Source organism: Battus philenor, unplaced genomic scaffold (genome assembly GCF_028537555.1).
Source record: "Battus philenor isolate CCGP_79_NKW_IND1 unplaced genomic scaffold, ilBatPhil1.0.hap1 SCAF_20, whole genome shotgun sequence".
Taxonomy (NCBI): Eukaryota; Metazoa; Arthropoda; class Insecta; order Lepidoptera; family Papilionidae; genus Battus; species Battus philenor.
This window is the reverse complement of record NW_027181683.1, coordinates 4,159,632-4,186,032: the sequence shown is the minus strand read 5'-3', so window position 1 is coordinate 4,186,032 and position 26,401 is coordinate 4,159,632. Positions and strand designations below refer to the sequence as shown.

The window sequence follows — 26,401 nt, the reverse complement described above, 5'->3', positions numbered from 1 at the left end:
CATGCGTCTTCCGGTGGAAGTCGGAAGCTGTCAATGTACGCAAACGAACGTGCTAGGCTAGTGTTACTAATGGCCACAAGGTTAGATTTAACGCTAGAAAATCATAATATTTTATTGATTAATACTGTTAATAAATAGATACGTTATAAATGTAAAATTAATAAAATCGAATACATGGTTTCACAGATAATCTATTCAACAGAACCAAAGATATAAATAACTATTTTTTTTTCATGAAACATTTATAAATACGACCAGTATGGTAGGTACACGACTACTATCATGTATAAAAATTTATGCAAATATCAGAAAGTATTAACAGATCAATCTCAACCGATACCAGTAAACATGCTTTGAAAAAATGAATAAATATGTAAACTATCGGAATTTTGTATCACCTAAAAATATAAACAAGAAATGCAGTAGAAACTCAAGTATAGAGAATACAAAAACATATATTGCAATTATCCAGTTTTAATTACTAAAAACTGAAAAGAAACTGAAGTCCAAATGCGGATTCAGTGTTTACACTTTACCGTTATAACCCCATCTAGCGACAATACTAGGGACTGTCTTTGCCCTTTTCGAAACTGTTCCCCGGCGACCGCTGTTCACGTGCAATGTTCTTTATTATAGAAAATTTAACTCTAAACTCATTGCAATGAATGCGCTAATCGACCGACTAAAATTTGAAAGGATTCTTTCATAATTGTAATGTTTCGATTTCAATCGTTTGTTTTACTTCCCAGGGTGCCGTTGAGATAACATTTAAAGACCTAATTGTATCGGACTTTGTGTTGGGAGAAGTTGTAACTTAGCACTAATCTGGATTCCAGTGTTTCGGCTACAACCTTAATTAAAGCTTAGGCGAGGGTTAAACTAATAATTACTCCAAGCGCATGATGTGTGCGCTTAAGTGATTTTGAAGAACGACAGAAATCTTTTAATAGATGTCCTAAATTAACCTGAAAATTTTGAGCCCCGCAAAGTTCATTAGCTCTAAATCACTTCGTGACATGATGAAGGGATTAATAACTCCCATGGCGATCCCCAAAAAAGCCACCCATCGAACTTTTCGCCACGATACGAATCAATAAACAAAATCACGATCTCCGGAAATCCGAGCGGAGTTCGAGATGCATTTCCATCTTTCGACGTCTTTTCACCCTCCGAATAACATCCCCAAAGTTCGTTCCCTTTTGCCGCGCGCAAGTGCGAAGGGGATGGGAGAGAGCCAGCGCGCCTGCGCGGCTCAACCCCTCGTGAACGTAGGAGACGCTTGATAGTGCCAAACGCGAGATCCTGCCGTGTTGTCGGCCTCCAAGAACATTCCTCCGTGGAGCGTCCGCGGAGGCGGTGGTTCCCGCTCTCTCACATCCCTGATAGCTCTGCACACCATCTTCTCTTAGTTCACAGTACCTCGAATCTTTGACCAAACATCCATCAAAGCTCCATACATCCAAAACCCTTCAGGACTTACTAGACTAACTATTCATAATTTATAGCGAATCGTTCCCATTTCCGTATTATTTCTAAAGAGCTAAAAGGAAGTGAGAGAGCGAGAAGGGAGTAGCATAGGTTATTTAAAGTGGGAACGAGACGACGGGATGAGCCTGCGCTTCGGGTCGAGGTAAGTGCACCCCGTTACGAGCGGCCACGTGTTCACGAAGTTTCCCTTTTTCAGGTCGAGCGTGAATCGCGCCTATTTGTTTCGTTCCGTTTTCGTTTTCATTTCCTCGTCACGCTTTGGTTGCCAGTTTGTTCAGAGAATAAAACTTGAGACCGATCTTCTTTCGGTACACCTCGCCGCTGCTTTTATTCCGTTTTAATACCGCGTAAAGAATAATTACGACGGGCTCACGTAATTGTTTGACGAGTTTACACAAAATACTCCGAAAATACCCAAAATTTTCACTTAAAATTACACGCTATCCCCTTATTTGTAATTTTATATTTGAATATGAAATGTATTCACACAATATTAGTGCTACATTTCTAATTACCTTAAATATAGTATAGCAGCGAGGAATACTTTTATTTATAATCTATATTTATTTTATACCTAATTTAAAAAAAAAAGTTTGTGTAACCCAAGGAAGTATATATGTTAATGATTTTAAAACAATAGTTCATTATTTATCTTTATTCATATTATGTGTAATAAGTAGTTAATTTTGAAAGCCCTACAGGCGGATCACATCGTGTTCCATATTTTAGTATTTGTGTGCAGATATCATTGTTATCTAGAAATATGCATGCATGTTTTCATCGCACTATATCTCTTGAAAAGCGCAGAGGGCGGCTTACGAGGATCTTGAAGCGTAAGGTCCTGATTAGCTCCGCATTGTTAAGGAAAGCTCCCGTCGTCTAGGCTTTAAAATACGTAAACGCTAATGTATAAATGTTTTAATGAGTCAATTGCAGTAACTTCCAGATTTTAATATTTTTTAGTAAATACAAACTTTTATATCATATTATTATATTAATACTTATACTGTATGTGTATATGTGGTTCAAATGTTTTCTAAGTTATCACCAATAGCCGATGTAATTTGTCAGATCCAAAATCAGGAATTATTGCATAGTCTTCTAACTCTATAGAGAGTTGATAAACTTTGTAGAGGAAAAAGGAATGAAAAAAGATAACTTTTTTTAAGATTTTTTTAAACTAACTAAAGAGAAATTGACTTTTCTCTCACCTCTAACACAGTACGGTACATTAGCAGTGATTTTTAGTATTATTAATTAAACTATTATAATAGAAAATTCTAAAACGAATTTTTAATATTTCTCGTCTAGATTGTAAGAGTTTGTTATATTTCAAATCATATTTCATAAAGATATATTTGATTTATTTTAACCAGATCTCTTAGAAGTCACAGTTTATTTTTTATGTACAGTATAGATAAGAACTATTTTATAACTACCTTACTTCGCGTGGCGTAAATAACAGAGAGAAATGTATACGTGTCAAAAAATATAGTCGAGTATAAGAAAGAGGCTAAAATTTGAAAATGTGCATTATAAATGATCGCGCCTTAGTCCCTTGCAGGTAAAGCTATGTAAAATCGGTTCTAAATGGAGTACTCCACTTTAGGAGTATCCCTATTAAATTTCAATTCTTTAAGGCTTATGGTTCCAAAGATATCGTGATGTGTATATGTATGTGAAAACACTGTTACAGTTTTCACAATACATTTTATAACGAAGATAGGGAAAGAAACGTTGTATTGCTGTTTTGAATTAACCCGCATTGAAATCGTCAAAAGTCCACCGTCACACTGCGTGTAATTAACGTACCGTGCAATTTTGGCTTATACGCGACGTACCCTAATCTCATGTAATTGAATAAAACGCGTCTCTATAAAGTACGGAATTAACGAAATCATCGAGTCATTCATTACTCGTCGTTGCAGTTAGTTAAACCGGCATTTGGCTGCCGGAGCTCGGACTCCAGCGGGGATGATTGCACGGAGGGGCGCTTTTGATTGATTGGATAAGACGGCCACGACTTTTGTCACTTTTGTTATAAAAATACCGCTTGTTTGTTTTGTTTATGATACCCAAATTAGTAAAAAAAACTCCAGATCACATGCCTGTAAAGAAATTCTCGTCGTAATTTGTAATCATCTTCATAATGATCCACGTAAGTAGTAATTTTCAGCCTAACGAGAATCTTAAAAGATTCTTGTGAGAGTTGTGGGAAATCGATGCTACCTTACAGCTTTATTTTTATACATTTACCGTTCTCTTTGGCGAACAAAACACTAACAGTGATAATAGGGTACACAATTTTAAGAAATACACTATTAATATTTATACAGTTTAAGATAAACGTAAACTCATTTGTATTAGATAAAGTCTCTTTGAAATAAAAGAGAAAAGTTACGGATTGGTGATTTTATTCATCTACGAAATAGGTTTTTTTTTTTTTTATAATATACCTATATTCCATAATAAGGCTTTATAAATTGAAAACGTTTTTTTAAGTACATGGCACATGTGTAGTTGAAATGTTCTTATTTCATTTGTTGGCGTAAGTAAACCTTTTTAGTACCTTTAAATTGACGAACGAAAATTTGTACTTTACCATAAACCAAATAACTCGTTGGGTTCGTAAGTTAAACAGATGAAATTTCAAAAGCTAAAAACAAATTATAAAAAACACCAACATATCGGCTAATAAAATTTATTAATTTCGTTTTTATTTGCTGCGAAATTATATATATATATAAACCGTCATAATAAGTCTCATAAAATGGCACTCGTTATTTGCGTAGATAGATAATTGGCAGCATATTATTTTTGAGTAATTTTGCGTCCGCTCTGTTTCCTTCCATTCAATCCCCCTAATTCACTTATAAAACTGGCAATCCGATATCCCGTGTCGGACACCCATCACGATATCCGGTTGGGCGCCGGATATTCGATATGGCGGAAGTGAGCTGCATGCGCATCGCAGATTGTGTCGCAATTTTACTAAGCTGATTATTAAGTGTGGACATTATATAGTTTCTCTTAAAGTATTTACAAAGTCGTGTACATACTATGTGTACATCAGATCATCTAGCCAGCCACCGGGGCGCCAGACACGGCGGCGCCGGAGTCTATCGATCCCCTCCCCTCCCCTCCACCGGGTCAAGTAACACCATAGAGTGGGTAGATAACGCATGCGCATTTTTTGTTTGTCCATATCCCATAGGATTATAGATTTTCTTCCATACACACTCCTCTTCCAACAGACCTAATCGGACTAGCGGAAGACCCACAGCGGCTACTCAAGGAACAAGTAGTTCGGATTTGGTGATTGGCTTTATGCATACTTCAAATTTTTTCTTTAATTTTTTTTTATTTTACTATTTCTTATTTTCTTTTCTTTTTAATCTTTTCTTGAACAAGGCGATGTTCCTAATCTACGCAAGAATTAAAGGTGAGTTTTTTGTTTCACTTATACGTCTAGATAAACTACTTTTTGCTTTTATAATACAAAACATTAAAATTTCGAAATTTGAATCACAAATAAAATTAAATTAAAAACTTTAAAAACATCGTTTTAATATTTTCAATTCTTGAAGTCCGTTATACCTATTTAAATTATATCTATTTTTTAATAAAGCAACTTCTACATATTTTTTTAATTAAATCATTTAATGAAAATGAAAAGAAAATACATATAACCGTACAAAGTACCTTCTATTATATTACTAGATTACTACAAGATACCATAATAATCATTTGATAAAATCGAAATAATTATGTTATAAGTAGGGCACAGTTCATCTTTTAACATTTTTTTGTCTAAAGTGAAATAATTCATTTTCAACTATTTCCAATAATCATATATAAAGTGATCACTCTGATTGGAATGCGATGGGCCAATAACGTCTTGCAGTACAGTCTGCAGGGACGAATAGTGAACAATAATTAATTTTAATTACAGCACTGACAACTGAATTTTGAAAATGATTTTTCTTACTATGTTATTATTATATTTTATAATTATTTAGGTATCCATTGATTTTTGGATATGGTGCATCATACATTGATTAAGAGACAACGTATACACAGGTTTTTTACCTATTTTCAATCACCTTTATAATGGATTTGACTACATTTTTGGCGCTGTAGTTAAACTTACGCCGTAAGTCAAGTAGCGTGGGATGAATGTTTGTGTCAACCACAAGCATTTCTTCCTAATAAGGCCGAACTTTGCGGCCGAAATCTGCGGGTCTAATCTACTTGTTTTGACCTAGCGACAATGCAAAACTCTAGGAACATAACAATAAATTTTGCTAATTTGGCAGTAGGTTTATTTAAATTAAATACGTAACTATTTTTTTTAATATACTAATAAAATCTATTAATAAATATTATTTCAGTCGTAGGATGTCCATTTCTGTACACAGTCTTCCCTACACTCATAAATCTATGATCATATAAAAAAATAATATTTATTTCTAATTTAAAACAAAACTTAACAATGTATAAGGAAAACTTACTTATTTGGCTTTTATTCGAGATATTTCACCTCATTATGTTCAAACTTCGTGATAATATGAAAATATATTTTTCCTTTTTACATGTTCACATTAAAGTTGAAAAGCAACCCATTAGCTCAAAGTAATATAACAATGGAGTAGAAAGTAACAATTTATGACACCATAATAATGTGAAATACGTTTATCAAAACACTGTAACCTAATACGATAACTGCGTATCAACAGTGTTACACGCCGGTCGAGTTGACACGCGCCGGGATGTGTCGGAGGCTGCGTTTTGTCAGCCTTGTCACACACAACCCTTTGTCGCCATTGTCTCGAACGCCGGCTAAGAGGTTTCCTATACCCGGCTGAGAGGGGTCATTATTAAATAATCAAGTCTATTAAGTTCGTATAGGGTTACCGTTGTCTTTGCACTGTTCAGTGACGCCGAGTTTACTTTTCATAAGAAACAATAAACTATTATATTATAACTATTCTTTTATAAAAGGTTATTGGATATAGATGTAAAAGCGTTAGGCGTTAATGCGAAGCTCATTTGTCTGCAAAGAACTTTAAAATTTTTACCCATATATCAATCATCAAGTATAAAGTGAAACACTTATATTTATGTCTGTTCTGGCAGTGCAAAGTCCGCAATGACTGATGGTGAACAATAATTTTAATTTGTACTACGTTATCTCTAAGTTATTGTTTCAGAAATCATAAATTCTTTTGATAAAATGAACCCCTTTTAAAGCTATAACACTTATAATCAATCACCCTCTATATTTGAATTAGTTATGATCATATCACACATTTATATTATATAAATATTATGATGATTTACTTTTACGATTAGAGCGTATGTGCGACAAATGTACTTTGTTTGCTGTTATTGTGGTTCATTGAACTTTGACGCCTCATTTTTTCAAGTTTGCAGTGATCTATTTTTAAATTTTGCTTGCAATCGAGTTCGAAATTCTTATCCTTATTTATTTTATCCGAGTAAGATAATCATCATTTGACACTATATGACGTCTTCTACAGGGTCCTCCCTTAGATTTCCAGAAGACCTGGTGGGAATGGCTTGTATCCTCTTTGTCTTTTCACGACTTTTACGATATCGTTCATCCTTATGGGTCTACGTGCTACGCTGATTTTACCAATCTTTGATCCCTACACTAGAACTTTAAGATTTGTAACCTTGGTATACAAAAACTTATGCAGATTAATCATAAATATTGGAATATTAAAAAATATTTGGATGTACAATAGTATCCGCGTATTCCAGTCACCCATTGCGCCGGCTATTCAATCAGTATATGTAAATATTTTAAATAATATGATTACATTTTAATTAATTCTGATCGATTTCGGCCATTACTTAATGCGTTCCATCGAGTTGCATCATCAAACTGACGCGTTGTGTGCATCAGTCCGTGAACGGAAACGAATCCAAATAAGTACACAGAGTTTATTTATTATTAAATAGCTAATATATTATTTGGCATCTCTATCAGCTATTTACGGATCAAATGCGTCCTTACTTATTTACATTCGGTTACGTTTAGATATAAATACATCGATTTTTAACAAAAATCGAATCATTCAATAAAGATCGAATTTATAACACAATTAAGTTTATATACAAATTCAAATCTTTTCACTTCATTATTTAGTGGAAATACAAAGACAATAGTACAACAACACATTTGCCTTATCTTTTTATTTTTCTGTATTTGAGGAATAAATCAATGTGAGTTGAATAATACTGGGTGATTTATTACAGTGGTAAATACTTTAAAATGGTGAATTAACCCCTGATTTATTAGAAAAACACTTATCCAACCACTGTATAAAGAGATCGCCAATAAATATGATACATTAATTTTTTTTTTATAATGGAATGCGACAGACCATAACTTCTACCAGGACAAAGCTTGCAGAGACATAATAAATCAAAATTAACTTTAATGTGTAGTAATCCGAATTTTAGAAACGCTGTTTCTTATTATATTATCATTATTGTATCTAGGCTATCGATTTTTGGATAGGGTGTACTGCATATTAATTGACAGCCAATGAGCTTCTCGTTCACTTCAAAGATTTTACATCTGTAACTAATGAACTTGTTAAACCTTGATAAAATGTCTATAACTTTTAATTTCACACGAACATCTTAACGTCTCAAACTATTGTTTAGCGTTTGTCATCCCACGACCCGACCCTCGCCCTCTTGTTTAACACACGATAAAGAAATATTTCACGGCCTATCATAAACATGTCATATTGTCTTATTGCGTGCTGGTGTTGGGAGTTATTTGCTGTACTGAAATTCATCTCAATTTCATGAATATTAGATTATATTAAATATATACTGGTCGTATACTAAAAAGAAAATTACACAAGATTCTAGACAACGCGTCCTGCAATTGTAATTCATGGTTTTTTACAACTAGATTACCACAACTCACGGTCTCTTTACTTATGAGTTTAGAAAAAGGTCTGCAAAGAACGGTATTAATCCAGAAATTTTTACCTTATAAAAATATTCGTTTTGATAAAAAAAGTATGCGGTCAGAGCAAAAATAGAATATCTATACTTAATGTTAGTGTATTTATGACATGAATTTTACTAACTGTCGTTGAAATTTGAGAAATACTTCTTAAATGACCTTTGTATAATGCTAAAAATGTAAGAATGATAGGTATTGTCCGAATAAATGTGTACTCCGCAAAAAGATAGTCGCGTGGTTGCGCTGTATATTCTTCCCCAGAGACTTATTATCCACTCCAACGAAGTGGTTTGTGTCCGGCAGTGAGACGAAAAATAAATTACTTTGCCTTGATACGTAACTTAAGATTAACAGGATCTATAAAGGACCTGTGCTACTAACACAAAATGCATTTTTCAAAAATAAAAAAAGAATTTGGGGTGCTAAAATGTTTTATTACGTAATATATGTCATTACTGACTCATTCGTCTAGAATTCACTTGCTTATAGCATTAAAAACTATTAAAATTCCGAAAGGGCCGTCTGCGGGCCATTTCAATCCGTTTTATGCAAAATACCGTGCAATAACTCGCGCCCTTATGACGATGGACCCTTTTAATGAACGCATAGGAATTCTGCTGCGACTTCTCTATATTTATTCCTTATGTCTACGTGTTAAAGTTCAAGTTATTTGTTAAGCAGACCTATTTATATTTGACAAAGTTGTTAAAAATTAATAGGTTTCATTTGAAGTTATATGGCCTCTTTAGTTTTATTTTGTTTTGCAATATCTTTAATTATTTTTTATATCTTAATGTAATACTCTTGGCATATGATATCCAATCGTTTTTTCCTCTCCGTAGAACATCTCTGAAATCATGAAATTATTTCTGAAACTTAAGTCATTCATTTGGCCGTGGATAAGTTTATTTAGAACGCGGTCTATGTTTCGTATGATACCTAAATATTTAACAATTTAGAATTGAAACATCTCTGTAAGAGGTGTTTCATTTATTTTAGGATCGGGTGATGACAAATTAACTGATAACAAATGAGTTATTTAATCACCCATTGAAACCTTTTACACTTTAAATCAATCATCCTGTAGGTTTTTTTTAATTTAGACGTCTTACAGAACCTAAACTCTTTATCTTCTCCACAGTACTAATTGAAATCGGATAGCGTTATATATCAGTCTTGCTTGCTTACTCTACGGTGTATAGGTCGTAAAATCAGTGACGCGAACAACACAGCAGGATATACGGGATATATAGCCTTACTATGTATATTTATTCGGAAAGCTCTACAGAAATCCACTGATTTGTAGTTTATTTTAATTGTAAGAAAAATATTATATTGTGTTAGAACGTGTTATGTGAATAAAGAGTGACTTGGATAGTTTTCTAAGGATAAACTTACTCGTTGGAGCAAGTTAAACGTGATAATAATCATCATCATTATTATGTGAACCTATAGACGTCTGCTGCGAGGAGGCCTTCGCTGAAGTTCGCTCCGGTGACTGGTGCTGCGCTGCCCGAATCCAGCGATGTATACATAATAAAATCTCAAATATCTTTATAATTTGAACTGTTCTCGTAAGTTCTATCACTTATTTGGACGCGGTCTTATAAAGAAGATAAATTCCATTAAATGTATTTTTCGCGTAACTGGTATTACCACAACATACGTTCACGTACAAAATATCTTTAGAGCTTTTAACGTACCGTGACGTTTTACGGTCTTTAAAAGCGCGTATTAAAATAACTTGTACGCCTGTTGAAAATAAAAGAAAATGCTCCACTACTTATATTCGGTTTAATATTTAAGAGTTTGCATTAAAATAATAAATGTTTGATAGATATGTCATCAAAATTGCAGATGTAGGACACATTGCCAGACATAGGTTTCGCCCATAGATTTCCAATAGGACCGGCTGGAATCGACTTATATACGGCGTCTCCGGACGACTTTAGCAAGGTCGTCTTTCTGGTCTGAAAGATTTCAGATACAAAAAAATTTAGATTATTATTATCCCCAATACATGTATTTAAGTTTTCCGGAAAATCATTGTAGTTGGTAGTCAGTCGAAAAATGTTTTTCGAAAAAAAAAATAAACAATAGCACAGATTTGACAGTATGTACCATTTAGTTTACGTTACGAGTACCGTTTAGTTAGTGATTAAATAAACATTAACGTTCCAATTTCTTTACTAAAATTAGATACTAATACATGACATCATGGACCATAAAATCAATCTAGAACACACGTCGATCTTCGCTTTAAACTAACATCTAAAATAGATTTTAATGTAAATGTTGTGTTTGACTTCATTACAAAACATTCAATGTATTAAAAAAAAATTATTTACTAGATAGTTGTTGCGTAAAAAACGAACCTTGTAGCAAACAATAGTTTTACATAAAGTGCTATTTGCGATCTCAAATAATTTTATCGAATATTAACTTCATCTGGTTTATAGATTTTTGGGTTTACTTTAAACCTTTTGCTCTAATGTGGTAGTAATACATATACATCAAAATGTACAAATTATGAAAGATAAATCACATTTATTTGCGTATGAGGAACATAAGAATTGTGTCCAAATTAATATTAGGTTATACCTGTTGGTTTGTTTGTAAACACTAGCAACACATGATTAAACGATTTCGCGAAAGTTGTAACGTAAGAATTTTATGTTTTATATGTAAATTTGAAATAAAATGTCTATATGTGTAGTACATATAAGCATTCGTGTTTGAAAATAAATTCTAAAAAAATTACAAATTTTCATTGTATTTCTGATATTTATTTTACTGAGCATTGAGTAATAATTCGTTTTATTTTTTTAAATACATTAAATAGGATTTATAATGATATGATTGGAACATGACTTTGTGTCTTCAAGGTGTATAAATACATTGAGAGGTCGAGATTAAATCTAAGGCGGGTGGCGTACAGGCGCCGGCCGTTAGTATTGTGCAGGATAAAAATAAACTATTGGATGAAGCACCTTACCAGATTATACTCGAGCTTTCTAAATCTTTGTGTTTTTGTACAGATGTGGGAGCAACTTTTTCCTATACTTCTATCTTGTTATAAATTCACAATGTCTTAGTTTTAGCGCAGTAGTGACCACAAAAAATATTCCCTTAGAGCACGCATTCGAAACACTTAGTTTTAAATTAAAGAACTCCATTACAGAGTAGCTCCATTCGTTTCTAGTTCTATTTCATGAGACATTCTTCTCATGGCTTACACAAGTTTGTCGGTGTAAATGATCCTAGGTGAATAAGAAAATATAAGATTAGATCATAAGTTTCAGTTCGACCCTCAGGTGTATGAAATCTTATTTTTTATTTCGTATCAGAAATATTTTGTGAAGTAAACGGTAGACTGTTACGTGAACCAATTTAACCTCCATTACGGGCCTCCCCGTTATGGGCGTTTAGTTCACAAGTAGGTCGAGGCACGAGTTTGACGAATATGAAACTCGGAGCTACATTTCATAGCAGCACATGATTCGATCTTGTTATAATATTATAAACGCTGTTATTGATTTTTGACTGAAGTTTCATTTCGAATCTAAAAATAAAAATACTAAGAATATTTAAAGTTTTACTTCTTATACTTACTCCTTGTAAGATTAATCAAATATAAATTGAACCTGGTGGATAACACTGGATACAGGGCGCTTCCAACCGGTTGGCTGAAATGATGATGATGATGATCTTAATTTAAAACGCATTTTTTTCCATAAACAGCAAGAGAAAAGGGAAATCTGTGACATAAATTTTAACCTTCTCAATGTTTTACAAAAACAAAAAAGAAGGAAAATGGCTCCGTAAAGATTATATCTTTCACTTCACTGTTGCTATTCATTTATACAAGGTATAAGAGTAAAGCTTATAAAAAAGGTAAATATATAGTTCATATACCAGTTAAAAGCTTTATAACTTTTACACTCATTTCCAATCATTCTATATAAAGTATGTAAATACGTTAATATTTTTTTCTAAATTTGCAGGGACAATAAATAATTTTAAAAACGCTTTTTCTTACCATGTTATACCTACGTTACGTGTACCATACATTAATTGACAGCGATTTAGCTATACATTTACCCCGCCAAAACCTTATAAACAATCACCTGTATAGTAGGAAAGTAAAAAATAGATAATATGTCACAAATAACAGGTTGTCAAATATCTCCCTTCCGCTTTTTTGCTCTTTATTCAATGCTTTATAAAAAGTGTTACAGTGATCGGATTTAGTTCAAATATGCGCCGTTTTGTTCGATAATCTGTTTCCATCTAGACGGCAACTTCATAATACCTCCCTCGTAGAAGCCCCCCTCCTTATTTGCGAAGAACTCGGACAGCCACTTTTCACAAACCTCTTTTGAGTTTAACTTTACACCACCAAGGGCGTTCGCCATGGACAGGAACAGGTGGTAATCACTTGGCGCTATGTCCGGGCTATATGGTGGATGTGATAAAACCTCCCATCCGAGCTCCCGTAGCTTCTGGCGAGTCATCAACGAAGTGTGTGGTCTGGCGTTGTCCTGGTGGAACACTACACCCTTCCTGTTGGCCAATTCTGGAGGCTTCTGGTCGATCGCCTGCTTCAAGCGGTCCAGTTGTTCGCAGTAGATGGTAGAATTAAGCGTCTGGCCATATGGGAGCAGCTCATAGTGGATGATTCCCTTCCAATCCCACCAAACACACAGCAAAACCTTCCTGGCCGTCAATCCCGGCTTGGCCACTGTTTGGGACGATTCACCGGCCTTCGACCACGACCGTTTTCGCTTTGATATTGTCGTATGTGATCCATTTTTCGTCGCCAGTCACCATCCGCTTCAAGAATGGGTCGAGTTCGTTCCGTTTCAGCAGCATATCGCAGGCGTTGATTCGGTCCAGAAGGTTTTTTTGCGTCGAATCATGCGGCACCCAAACATCAAGCTTTTTTTATCCAGCCTTCTACAGATGGTTTAAAATGGTTTGGTGACTAACTCCCATCTCCTGGGCGATGTCACGAGATGCCACATGCTGGTCTAACTCGATGTAGTCCATGATTTGATCGGTATTTGTCGTCACAGGTCTTCCGCCGGCTGGCTTATCCATGGTGTCGTTTTCGCCGGCTCTGAATCGTCGAAACCATTCCTCCGCGGTTCGAAGTGATAGAGTATCATCCCCCAAAACAACATTAATCTCACGGACCGTTTCTCTAGCGGATTTGCCTTTTACGAAGGAAAACTTTAAAATAGCGCGAATTTCGGCGTTAGTGAACTCCATGTTTACACGTTTATAACTGTTGAACGCAATATCCAAACTAATCATGCATAGCGTCGTTTTGTAGGTTATGTCAAGACCTTTCAAATTATGTATAGTATTGCCAGATACGAGCTCTGTAGCGCTTTGTACATAGCCGCGAAATTCAAAAGACAAAAAGGCGGAAGGGAGATATTTGACAACCTTTTATCACATTTTTCTGTTCAAAGAGAAGCTGCGTGGTCTCCAATATGTTAAAAAAGATCGTTCATTGATGTAAATTAAGTGGTTTATGTACAATAAGTTATGTTTTCTTTGCAGGCGGCGAACGTGTCGAGCGAATCTCAAGCGGAGGAGGGCTCGTGACGCAGCCTCCGCGAGCGCCTGGAGCAAGCCCTCCAAGACAACTGGCGCCGGCTGATTGCCCCACGCTCCGTAAGTACTTCCGCAAACTTATCGACAGTCACGCAGTAAACATCCAAGAAGTTTCGGTGACTAACACTTTCCTACGTCCAAAGTGATTAGAACTTCATTCATCATCATTATCATCATCATCATGTCAGTTGATAGACGTCGACTGCAAGGTGTAGGCCTCCCCCAAAGATAGTCAGTAAGACCGGTCTAGCGAACTACCCACGCTGCGTCTATCGACTTGTAGACGCCACTTAGAATCTTAATGTCCTAACGGCTTTGAACTCTATTCAGATGATCATAATACTTTTTCAATCGATTTATTTTTTTATTCAGGATATTTGGACCTTAAGCTATTAAATAAAATAAAGTTTGGCAGAAGTATTACGTTTTTACTCATATGTAATATAATAATAATTATACTTTTATATATAGCCCGGCACATCGAGAAGGTAGTCCCTATCGTGCAGTGCTGTTAGGTTGGTATGTGTATTTAACCATTTAAAACCATCTGTGTACATAAAACATTAGCATTTCGACGTTCCATATCAAATGCCAGGTACTATAGCGACAGTCTTTCAAATATTCCATATTGTTGTAATATATATTTTATACTAAAATAATTGATTTCCAAATTCGAGTTGAAGGTAAACTTCTACCACAACTAGTCAATGCACAGTGTAAAAATAATCCTTTCTCGGAAACTTACGTTGACCATGCTACCGACCTTGGTTACGAAATATGTTAGTGCATCGTGATGTCATCTCGCGGAGCGCATCGCATGTTACGATGTACTGTTTTTATATTGCTTTTTGATTTTATTTCATCTTTCGTATTAATATCACTAAGTACATTTATCACTATGTGTTGTTTTTAAAATTATGACACAATTTGTTAAATATTTGCAGAGGCCTTCTCGACATTGATTATAAATCAAATCTTTTTTAAGAATCTAATAATTTATCGTGAAGGTAATCTAATAACAGTGATCTAGTAGTAAATAGTACAAACTCTGCCATACAACGAATTATTTATAATATAGTATAATTTGTTTCCATCTGGCCCGATTAAAAATCTAGAACAGGCCTATGTCCACCACGACATCCTAATACTGAAATAATATACACCAAGAAAGACTTATTAGGTCGTAATGTAACTAAATTATGACAATGTATCTTTGTACATTAAATTTTTAATGAGATTTCGATGTAAATGATACTAGTTGTTTCTCCGCTCGCTTCGCTAATTTAATAAATGCCCCCCAGCTCCTTTTGCTAGTGAAATTTCGTAAAATTATTGGCTAGAAAGTAATACTCCTAACAAATTTCAAGTCATTTAGCATTTTGGTTCTAGAGATAACGTGATGAATGAGCAGTTTAAAGATAGAACTCTCTTATGTGAATTTAATTGGTAAGAAAAAGACAATCTCGAAATTACATCAGGTAAAAAGGTTTACAATTGTAAAATCCTCCCGCATGTACGCACGACGCAGACCTCACGGAGGTCCGCGTATCCCGCAGCGCGTTCCGGTAAGGTCTCGCGCGCACTCGATTCGCGGCTTTTTTGTCCATCTTTCCAGCAATTCGTCGACACCGGCTTCCATATACCAGCCGATGCAACGCGGTACCGTTAAACGAACGCACGCCTTCACTATACGTATTGATTACGTTTCCTTTAGTTCCGTCAAGCGGCAAATAAACACAGAAACAAAAATATTGATGCTATATTAATAGTCTAAATCACAATCCAAAAAACTGTACAATGCTATGAATATCCCAGCTAATTTTACAATATGTTTTCATATGTAAATATCAAGGCATTTTTAATGACTAAAATATTTAATAAACAGTGTAAATAAGTACAAATCGCAAGTGGCAAGACAATATCTACATATTGTCGTTACCTCAGACAATTGGTAAATAATATTTGCCAACATTTCACAATTGTTAACGTTTGTTGTTTATTATAACCGCTGTTGGCATGTCTAAAAATTTTAATAATAAAAAAAATTCTTTTCGTTTGCACACATTTGTCTACGTCTTTATCATAAATTTGTTTTATTGCACTAGACGATTAGGCATGAGTAACATATGCATATTAGACCAAGGTGACTTATGTTCAACAGTTATCCTTGTGATTTCCCGTAAAAATAATAGCAGTACTGTATTTGAACCTTTACAATAGTAATACATCGTCGTAAAATGTGTCTACAATCTAAATCATGCTTTATTTTCGCCTTGTTTCAAATAAAAAAATAAACTGTCGGGTATCATTATAAATCTACTAGTGTTATATTTAGATTAATCCCTAAATTTTTAAGGAAAATTTGCTAATAATGACTAAACGCTTGTAATAGTTAATATATTAGTCACTGATTTTAATGATTCATGTTATTTATTACGGTGTAGTAAATTATTATTATTTACCCCGCGTCTCATCAGTTAACCTTGTGTCTACACCATTGACACTCGTTTTAAATCAGACGTTACTACTAACATCGCGTTTAAGTTTAATTAGATATTCATTTTGTTTTTATTTATAAATGTTAATTAAAACAATTGTTAATTGTTAATATTTTTTACATCAACATAGGAGTTCAGAAGCCGTCCACGACACAGCTCCTTCAGCCAAGAGAGACCGCGACAGAGGAGGGCCAGCGCGCATTCCCTCGACCTCGAGAGGCCGGATAACTTCGCCACTATACACAGGTGACTTGACCTCGGTCCACTGACATATTGACGTTAATTATTTACGAGTTCACAGTTTAACATGCACAAGATTTTAGATTTTTTATCCAAGAACATGTCCAAAGGAAGTTAGTAATTAAAAAAGTCAATTTATTTGACGTAGTTACCAATTGCAATAAATTACAATAGCGACACTCGCATTAGAGCTCATAAAATAATATAACCTCTTTATTATGTATAGTTAACTATTTATCAATTACAATAGCAGTGCGAATCGACAAAAGGACAATTTTTTTTTTTATTTTATTTTAAATTTACACTTCGACATATTCAGGGGATACGAATAAAATTTATAGAACTACGTTTTGAATTCGAAGAGCGGCTAATGTGGGTGGGTTTAAATATTTGTTTTTCTCCAATGTTAGCTGATTTTAAAATTTGATTGTTTTTCCTGTCATTCTATAATGAATCTTGCAATCTAACCATTATGCTCAAGGTATCTTTTCACTGATTTGCTCTGTAGAAATACATCGTTATTATAGACAATTGATATCCTTGTAAAACTACCACAATTTAAACTGTGTTGGCGTTTTGATGACATAAGCTTATTGTTGGTTTCGTGTTTTTTGTACCGTTTTATGTATACGCAATAAATATATGTATAAGTAAAAAAAAATATTTTGAATGCCACCAACGATAGAAATAATATCCCGAGCTATGTATGCAAATAGTGCCACTACTGTCCACAAAATAAATAAACAAGAGTATATACAGGTGATTGGTTATCAAAAAGTTTCAAATTAAAACTTTTACACCTATTTTTAATAATCCCTGTATAAAATTATCATTCCGAAATATGTTACATTTTTTTTCTATTGAATTGTGATATGCCAATAACTTCTGGCAGTACAAAGTCAAGGACAGTAAACAATAATAAATTTTAATGTGGTAATCCGAATTTTGATAACAATTTTCTTACTAAACATAGGAGCTATATGTTTACTTTTAAATCTTTTACATATATAACCCATCAATGTGTATCCTGAATATTTAAAAATAAGCATTAGTTAATAATATGGGTAATTGTTTCAGAGCGCAATCCCTAAGCAAAATGGCAACTTTATCACTGAAAATTTCATTGGAGGGCGGGAAAGTGGTCAAGACCATTCAGTTCGATCCTTCCACCACCGTGTACGACGCGTGTCGGATCATCCGTGAGAAGATTCTGGAAGCCAGTGCTAGCGATCGTAAGTATCCAGTCTAGTTCAACTATTAAAAAATTACTATTTGAAATATAATTTTAATTTAATCTATATTTCAGCGTCTCTCATTTTTGATTTCATTACGAAGCCCACAGTGGCTTTCTTTACCAGGTCGAATCAATAATGACGAGATCCTTAGACGAATGACAATTATTGACTTAACCCACGGAGTTGCAAATTAAAGTGGCAGTGAGCCCTTCTGGAGTCTAGACCATAAGACCGGCAAACGTAACCTAGGATGTCCACCCACAATGCCAATAGACGTCTTTATTAATGTTATTGGAAGGCGCTGAATGTAGGCAGTTGCATTATAATCTTATTTTCGTTTATCTATGTGCTGAAAGACATTTGTTTTATCCCTGTAAATAATATAATAATTAAATTTGATAAAATTTCCCCTCGCAGCCAAAGAGTATGGTTTGTTCTTGGCATCCGAGGAAGACAACAAGAAGGGAATATGGTTGGAAGCATCTCGAAGCCTCGACTACTACATGCTGCGAAGCGGTGACTTGCTGGAATACAACAAGAAGACACGCAATCTGCGCGTGAGGATGTTAGACGGTGACTGTTTATTATTTAATGTAATTTATATCGTGCAAGTGCAGTTATAAATGTAACGACTATTGAACATGACTACTGCTCAAGCCATTCCACTGATTATATCTATTTGTATAAATAATTGTACAAAAACTAGAATATCAAAAATGTAATATAAAGTAGTACTGGCTCTCCCCCGTATTTTGCGAACTTAATCAACGCCCTCTTTTAGCCTCAACTGTGATAGAGCGATAGGAGTATTTATACCAAATTTCAAATATCTAAGTCTTAAGGTTCCAGAGATATAGCGATGGATGGAAATCTCATATATAGATAGATTAGAATTTGCCAATTTAATGGATTCTTTTAAGAGAAATGTAAATAGATCGTTACTGTTTATCAATTTTATAAAAGAGTAACTTCGATAATGAAGAATTAAAAAGTAAACAAGTATTGTGGTCTAAACTAAAGTAATATTAAATGTAAAAATGTTGTGTATGTTCTAATATGTAATTCTGCTGCAACACAGGTACTGTAAAGACGCTATTGGTGGACGACAGTCAGATCGTGGCTAATCTAATGGTGGTGATCTGCACCAAGATCGGCATCACCAATTACGACGAGTATGGATTGGTAAGGAATTCAAGTGTAAATTCCTTTATCCTTCATCATTTTGTCAATGCTGCAATAGATGTTTATCCATTGCATTAAGGAGTCAGAGAAGATTCTAAAACTGCCAAAATATAACATTAACCTGTTCGACTATCATGTAGTAATTGGGTCATCACTAGTGGTCGGATAATTGATTGAATGTTTAGATAATATTTTTTTTGGCGAAGAAATTATGGAGACTACCTCAAAGTGTTCACAAACAAGTGTATTTTGTCGTTTCACTCGCCCATTCATCATCATCATTTCAATTGAGGAACGTCCACTGCTGGGCATATGCCTCTCCCATACTTTCAATTGGAACGCGTCAAGTTTAGATTATTTTGTATCTGAATAACCACTCCCGGGTTATCACTAACCTTCTTCTAAAATTATTTTTTGTGTCCTATCAAGCATAAAAATTATTCATAAATTGTACGATAAATATTTGTTACAGGTTCGCGAAGAACAGAAGGAAGAAGTAGACCCATGCGAGAAGCCCAACTACGGAACGCTGACGTTGAAACGCAAGCATCAGGAGAAGGAACGTGACGCCAAAATGGAGCAGCTAAGAAAGAAATTGCGCACTGACGATGAAGGTAAATTGAATGTATTTTAATAAAATATAGTAATTTAAAGATTTTTACATTGATTTATAATTACAGATTAGTTTAATATTATTATTTATTACTTATTATATATAAAATAATTGTTTGCATAAAATTGCATTCATATTCTTCTATCTATCACTATATATGCCACGGCCTCATTTGTTTTTTAAAGTTAGACAACTTCATTGATTTGGCCAAGCCTTACTGATTCCATCTATCATGCCACTCCAAGTTTTTATATAGCCGAACATACGGACTATTTAGAGTCTACATTGAGTTACCTCGAAAATAAATAGACATACTTTATAAGTAATAAAGCCTAATTAATATATGCCAGTGAACTGGGTGGAGCCGTCAAAGACTCTACGAGAGCAAGGCGTGGAAGCGTCGGAGACACTGCTGCTTCGTCGGAAATTGTTCTACTCGGATCGCAACGTGGACTCTCGTGACCCAGTGCAGCTGAATCTGCTGTACGTGCAGGCGCGAGACGCTATACTCGCCGGCACGCATCCCATCACGCAAGACAAAGGTACCGTCTCCTCACACCTCTTGTAGGACGTCACTTACAAGGTAGACAAACTTGACTACCTATATATATAGTCTTCAGTAAGTTACAAGTTTGTAATAGTGTAGAAATTTACACGCCTATGCTCGCGATACCAAAAATAACTTATTAATTTTTTCAGCGTGCGAGTTTGCCGGAATACAGTGTCAGATACAGTTTGGTGATCACAAAGAAGACAAACATACACCAGGCTTTTTAGAGTAAGATATTTCACCTATCACTATAAATATAATACAATAACATTTCCTCAATTAAATTATCCTCCCTATGCACAACTTTACTCTACCAAAAATACTCAAATGCAAGGGGCAATTTTGAAATTACTAACATTAAAATACAATCAGACGTGGTTGCTTACGATGGGTCTCATAATCATAACATCGCTTGTGGAAGTGATATACCATTATAAGGAGAGGAGAGAATTTAAAATATGTTCACACTTTAAAATGTCTGTTTTGTCTGAAAAATTTTCGATTTTTCCTGTTCCAAACATATAAATAATTCATTAACTTTGCAGCCTCAAAGAGTTCCTGCCCGCATCATACGTTAAGGTCAAGGGCATCGAGAAGAAGATATTCAAGGAGCACCGCAAGCATGCAGGCCTCAGCGAGCTGGACGCCAAGGTGCTATACACAAAGAGTGCCAGGGACCTGAAGACCTATGGAGTAGCATTCTTCCTCGTTAAGGTAAAGAACAAATCAAAGTTAACTTGCAGTCACAGATTTGAAATTTAATTTATAAAAGTAAATCTTAAATTTGGGCAAACTATCGTCAATAATAAACATAGTGAAAATGTTTTAAAAAGTGTGACGTCATCAGTTTTATCGTCATGACGATTCATGATTGTTATGACATGCCATGTGTTGAATCTTCCAAAGAAAACTTGAAGAATATTTGTATAATAACTTTCCTCCACAAGCATAGCTATTATCTTCATCAGCATCTTTGTCTATCTGGAAAAATTAAACATTATTTTTTTATTTTTTTATATTTCTTGCGTTGTTTTAAAATATATTTTAATTTTTAATAGGAGAAAATGAAAGGCAAAAATAAGCTAGTGCCTCGTCTATTGGGTGTTACGAAAGACTCCGTACTGCGACTCGACGAGAAAACTAAGGAGATCCTGCAAACTTGGCCCCTGACCACTGTTCGACGTTGGTGTGCCAGTCCGAACACATTTACCTTGGACTTTGGCGACTACAGGTACAAATCATCATCATCATTATCATTTCAGCCATAGGACGTTTACTGCTGTATACAGGTCTCCGCCATAGATTTCCAATAGAACTCGTTGGAAGCGCGTTTTGTATATTTGATATGTACATTATATTTACCAAAATAGTATTTTTTAAATTACATATAAAGCTTAAATGACAGTATTTGGTTCTTCCTCATAAAAGATCCGTGTTTGACTCTCATTCTTCAAAGCTATAGTACTCATATTTGTTGATTCTATACATCGTCTTTGTTACGATGCTTTAAATAGTCTATTTGACTAAATGATATTCTATTCTATAGCATCACCTTTGTCCATTTTATATTCAGTTTCTAATTTTCGTTTGCACTGTTTGAGTATAATTGGCTATGCAATTTGTTTTAAATCAATATGTTAAAATAATCTAGTAATGTACTTACCGGCGGTCGTTAGGGCTAAAAGTTTATCTAGTGCAATCGCGAGCCAGTAGACGTGGCGTAGGTATGTCTTCCACTAGGTGGACCGACGACGTAGTCAAGGTTGAGGGAAACGGCGGGATGTGGACACCGTAAGGCTGCTTATCATGACCATCTTTAAGGGAGGCCTATGCTTTGAAGTGGACGTTTATCGGCTGACATGATGATGATGATCTGAGTTTTCTTTTGGAAACGTAGGCCTTTACTAAAATACTAAAAACATTTTTATTAGTTTAAAATTTGTGAAAAAATAACTTTAAACCTTTTTCCCAGTGATCAATATTATTCGGTGCAAACAACGGAGGCGGAGCAGATACTGCAGGTGATTGCGGGCTACATCGACATCATCGTTCGCAAGCAACGCGCAAAAGACCACCTGGGTATTGAAGGCGACGAGGGTTCCGCTATGTTAGAAGATTCAGTTTCACCTTCCAAGTATGTATAGTATAAACTTATTCATCCAATTAGACATGATTTCTTACATCATAAAGATACGAGAACCGCTCACCCGAGATGATCTAATATTTTTTTTGATGTGATATTCATTTATGCATAATGTTATCTACATTATTTACATTTACCATGTGGTCAATGTACTTCATTTCATTGAAACTAGAATCAGATTAAGCTCTTTTATAATGACATCCTTTCCATAACTTAAAACTATGAGTATTCCAAAAAAAAAATACTAATTTTATTAAGGTCAATCTGGTAAAGTTAATTTTTATACACAGGATTTTTTCACTAAAGATTAAAATTCTAAGATGTTATTGTACTTATAATTAACTTAAAAATGTTTATCACTGCCACAGGGCCAATATAATTCAACACGACACATTCAAATCTGGCAAAGTAAACATGGAGTCCGTCGCGAAACCAGCAGTTCTCAGACCAGGAGCTGAAGGTAACACTATCATGACATGTACATTTGAATTATTATTGATCAGTCCCTTATTATATATTTTATTACTTATTTTGCGAAAGACTGCTTTTTATTTTAGATTTTTTTATTACAACAGTATGTATCGATTATATTATACCTAAGCTTTTAAATTTTGTTTGCAAAGGTTTGTGTAAATATTGCTTGTTATATTTCATTGGTTGCAACTAGGTGCTAAGCCGTTCGCCGTGGGTCACCTGACTGGAGCCCAGCAGACTACCGTCTCTGGTCAGATCATCACGGGACACACGCCGCCAACCGTCAGTACATGTTTATTTTATTTTAATTGTAAATAGGTTATATTAATTGTTACTGGCTCTGCAATTCACGATAACTCCCAATTGCCAATTGTAAATTTATTATATGTGCAAAATTTTGGTTACCGTTAATTAACAAAACGTAATCGTATCGAAAATCAAGTGCTATTTTTTTACGATAGACAATCTTCACGGGCCAACCATATACATGATGACTGATTATATGTGTAAAAACATAGTGTGAATGTGAGCTCATTTGATGCCAGTCATCAATGTATGGTATACTCTGTCAAAAATCAATGGCTTCAGAAATAACAAATAATGTAATGATAATATAGTAAGAAAAAGCGTTTTCGAAATTCGATTACGTACATAAAAAAAATTGTTTACTCTCTGTCCCTGAAAACTTTATACTGCCGGAAGATAATGGCCTGTCTTATTTTAATAGAGAGAATAAATTAATATCCCATATTTTACAATTTATACAGGACAATTGGAAATTGGTATAAAAGCTTTGTGCACTTTATCATGAAAATTAATGATATCAAAAATTGATCTAGTGAATTAAACTACATTTACTGCTTTAAAAAGTAATTTAAAATGCGAACACTTTATCACTGAATAAATTATCATAAAATGTTTTCTTTGTATTCCGAATATAAGAGGCTTACATAGCAGTCAGTAATGAATTATATTTATTTTGTTTGACAGTTCTTGCAGTATTTGTTATACAAAAACTATAACAATAGTTTGTAATCTTTAATAAAATTAAACGTTATGTTTTGTTTGTTTCACGCCTACTTAATCCACTGGAATGAGCAGTCTTTGAAGTGGGCTGTGTAGGTACCTTTTATAAAATATACTATTGGTTTTAAAAATGACAGCCGGGACCTCAAGGATCTGGAGTCTGAGATCATGTACCGGCAAGTGCGTAGAACGGTCTACCGACAGGGTGAACTAAAGGCCGTGTTAAAAGCATCAAAAGATGCTCGATGCAGGCTTTTAACCGGTCCTAAACGAAATCTTCCTGCTGAAATGAAGATGATGATGATGTTAAAAGTTATGAGTAGTAGACACAAATAAAAAAAATGGAAATTAAAAAAATGTGAAAGTAATAGAAATGAGTTATACTTTTAAATGAGTGATGTATTTCCAGGCATCCCAGGTGCAACAGACGCGGGTGACGTCGATCCTGTCAGAGCCACAGCGTGCTCTGCTGTCCACCATCACCACTGGAAAGGAGATCATAAAACAGACCGAAGAGGGTTTGAGCAGGGTGAGTTTGGCATTTTTGGTTATGTAATATACTGTAAATAAAAATTTGACTCATCACCATATTCCTGGAACCTTATGGTTTAGAGGCTTGAAATTAGAAATATTTCTACCGTCGAATAAAGATCAGGTAAGTGATTTTATTCAATTTCATTGTCAAGGAGGGTTAAGGAGGCACTATTAAGTTCGTGAGGCAAGCAGGGGGACAACTAGTATTTTAAATTTTCTTGAAACTTACATGTAATTACTGATCTGGTTTTATTTGTAAAGACAAGAATGTTAAACTTATTTCATAGTATAACTAGCAAAATTTAAAGCATATATTCATCGTAAAATATTAAAGTGAAAATAATTTGTTTTTAGAAATCTATATACAGGGCTATATCCAGCAGTTGAAGTCCTGTAGCAATGATGATAAAGAATTGTTATTTCCCTAGGCATCGTTGCCGGCGCTGGGACAAGACGCAGCTTCCGTTAAATGGAAGCAAGTGACGATGGACACCAGCAAGCAAGTGGTGACATCTCAAATAGCCGCCATGAATGCCGCTACAGCACAAGTAGTCACTCTCACTTCCGGTAAGTAAAAATTAACACTTACCTTGTATACCCTCATTTAATAACTAAACACGAACAATTGTCAAATTAAATATAAAAAACAGGCACATTTATTCAACTTAACGAATATATTATAGTGCTGGGCCAAAAAAATTATTATTTATTTTACAAAAACCATATTCGTATTATTTATAACGTAAAAGCTTAAGATTCTCTGAGATATTTTTTTTTAAAAAATTGCTCTAACCGTTGCATCCCAATACATGTTTAATGAGATTATTTATGAGCAAAAATATTGTTTTATTTAAAAATAAATGATAAATACAAGAAGTAAAAATAAACTTGTAACGCCAAAACTTTGCATTCAAAATTTAACAAATCCTTTAGGATTTGAGGCTTACATACACTACTCTATATAATAATGTTTAACAAGGTATCTTAGCCCTAACTTTCCTTATTTTGTATATAAAATTTAAATTATATTGTGAAATAAATCTTATTAAACCATTCAAGAGTTTTTAGTTTATTGAAGACTGTGGAACTTGTCTTGTTGACATATCTGTTGATAAATTTAACAATGTTCGATGTATATATTATAATGTTGTATACATCAATCATAGTTAATTTCGTTAAAAAATAACAAACGTGGAGTTTATTGTCGGCTCTTAGTAGATCAGCATTGCGTGCCGATGCTAGCTTACCGCTTACAATGTTAAAATAATTGATGATTCAAAAGTGCATGTAAATGCACATACTTGAATAAAGATATTTGAATTTGTTTGTCTTTTTCAGGACCAACCGAAGAAGTGGACCATACAGCCGTCGGCGCTGCGATTACAACTATTACTACTAACTTGCCGGAAATGACTAAAGGTAAATATGCTAGTCGTAGCAAATATTTTTTGTAATATGTTTGTGTTATTTGTTTATAATTTCGCAACAATTACAACTAGATTAGACAATAATTAGAGATCATAAATAAGGGTAGGCCATTTAAGTTTTGATAAAAATATAAATAAGAAAGTATGCAAAGTTATGCTGTCGGTATTATAAATATACAATTCTATTCTATCTACTATATATCTTTTAAAATAAAATCAATGCCGACTTTGCCAGTTTCAGATTATAAAATTAAAAATGAAATATGAACTTTAGAGCATTTAATTTAGCTATGAAATATATCTAAGTCAAAAATATTTACTTTATTGATATACTTAATTTTGAAACTTATGTTTTCACAC

The 26,401-nt window shown here is 34.2% G+C and overlaps 1 protein-coding gene across 1 annotated transcript in view; it reads left to right on the top strand.

The window, feature by feature from the left end:
• Positions 1 to 26,401, top strand: part of LOC137922701 (talin-1-like) — a 99,106-nt gene that overhangs the window by 28,894 nt on the left and 43,811 nt on the right. The window contains exons 3-18 of the mRNA XM_068765731.1: positions 14,066 to 14,179; positions 16,748 to 16,863; positions 17,935 to 18,089; positions 18,510 to 18,665; positions 19,171 to 19,274; positions 19,747 to 19,888; positions 20,238 to 20,429; positions 20,587 to 20,665; positions 20,983 to 21,151; positions 21,496 to 21,668; positions 22,410 to 22,571; positions 22,949 to 23,040; positions 23,248 to 23,336; positions 24,490 to 24,609; positions 25,043 to 25,181; positions 25,953 to 26,033. Coding sequence (XP_068621832.1) covers positions 17,954 to 18,089; positions 18,510 to 18,665; positions 19,171 to 19,274; positions 19,747 to 19,888; positions 20,238 to 20,429; positions 20,587 to 20,665; positions 20,983 to 21,151; positions 21,496 to 21,668; positions 22,410 to 22,571; positions 22,949 to 23,040; positions 23,248 to 23,336; positions 24,490 to 24,609; positions 25,043 to 25,181; positions 25,953 to 26,033 — 1,834 coding nt within the window. The 5' untranslated portion in view covers positions 14,066 to 14,179; positions 16,748 to 16,863; positions 17,935 to 17,953. The remainder of the gene's footprint in view (positions 1 to 14,065; positions 14,180 to 16,747; positions 16,864 to 17,934; positions 18,090 to 18,509; positions 18,666 to 19,170; positions 19,275 to 19,746; positions 19,889 to 20,237; positions 20,430 to 20,586; positions 20,666 to 20,982; positions 21,152 to 21,495; positions 21,669 to 22,409; positions 22,572 to 22,948; positions 23,041 to 23,247; positions 23,337 to 24,489; positions 24,610 to 25,042; positions 25,182 to 25,952; positions 26,034 to 26,401) is intronic.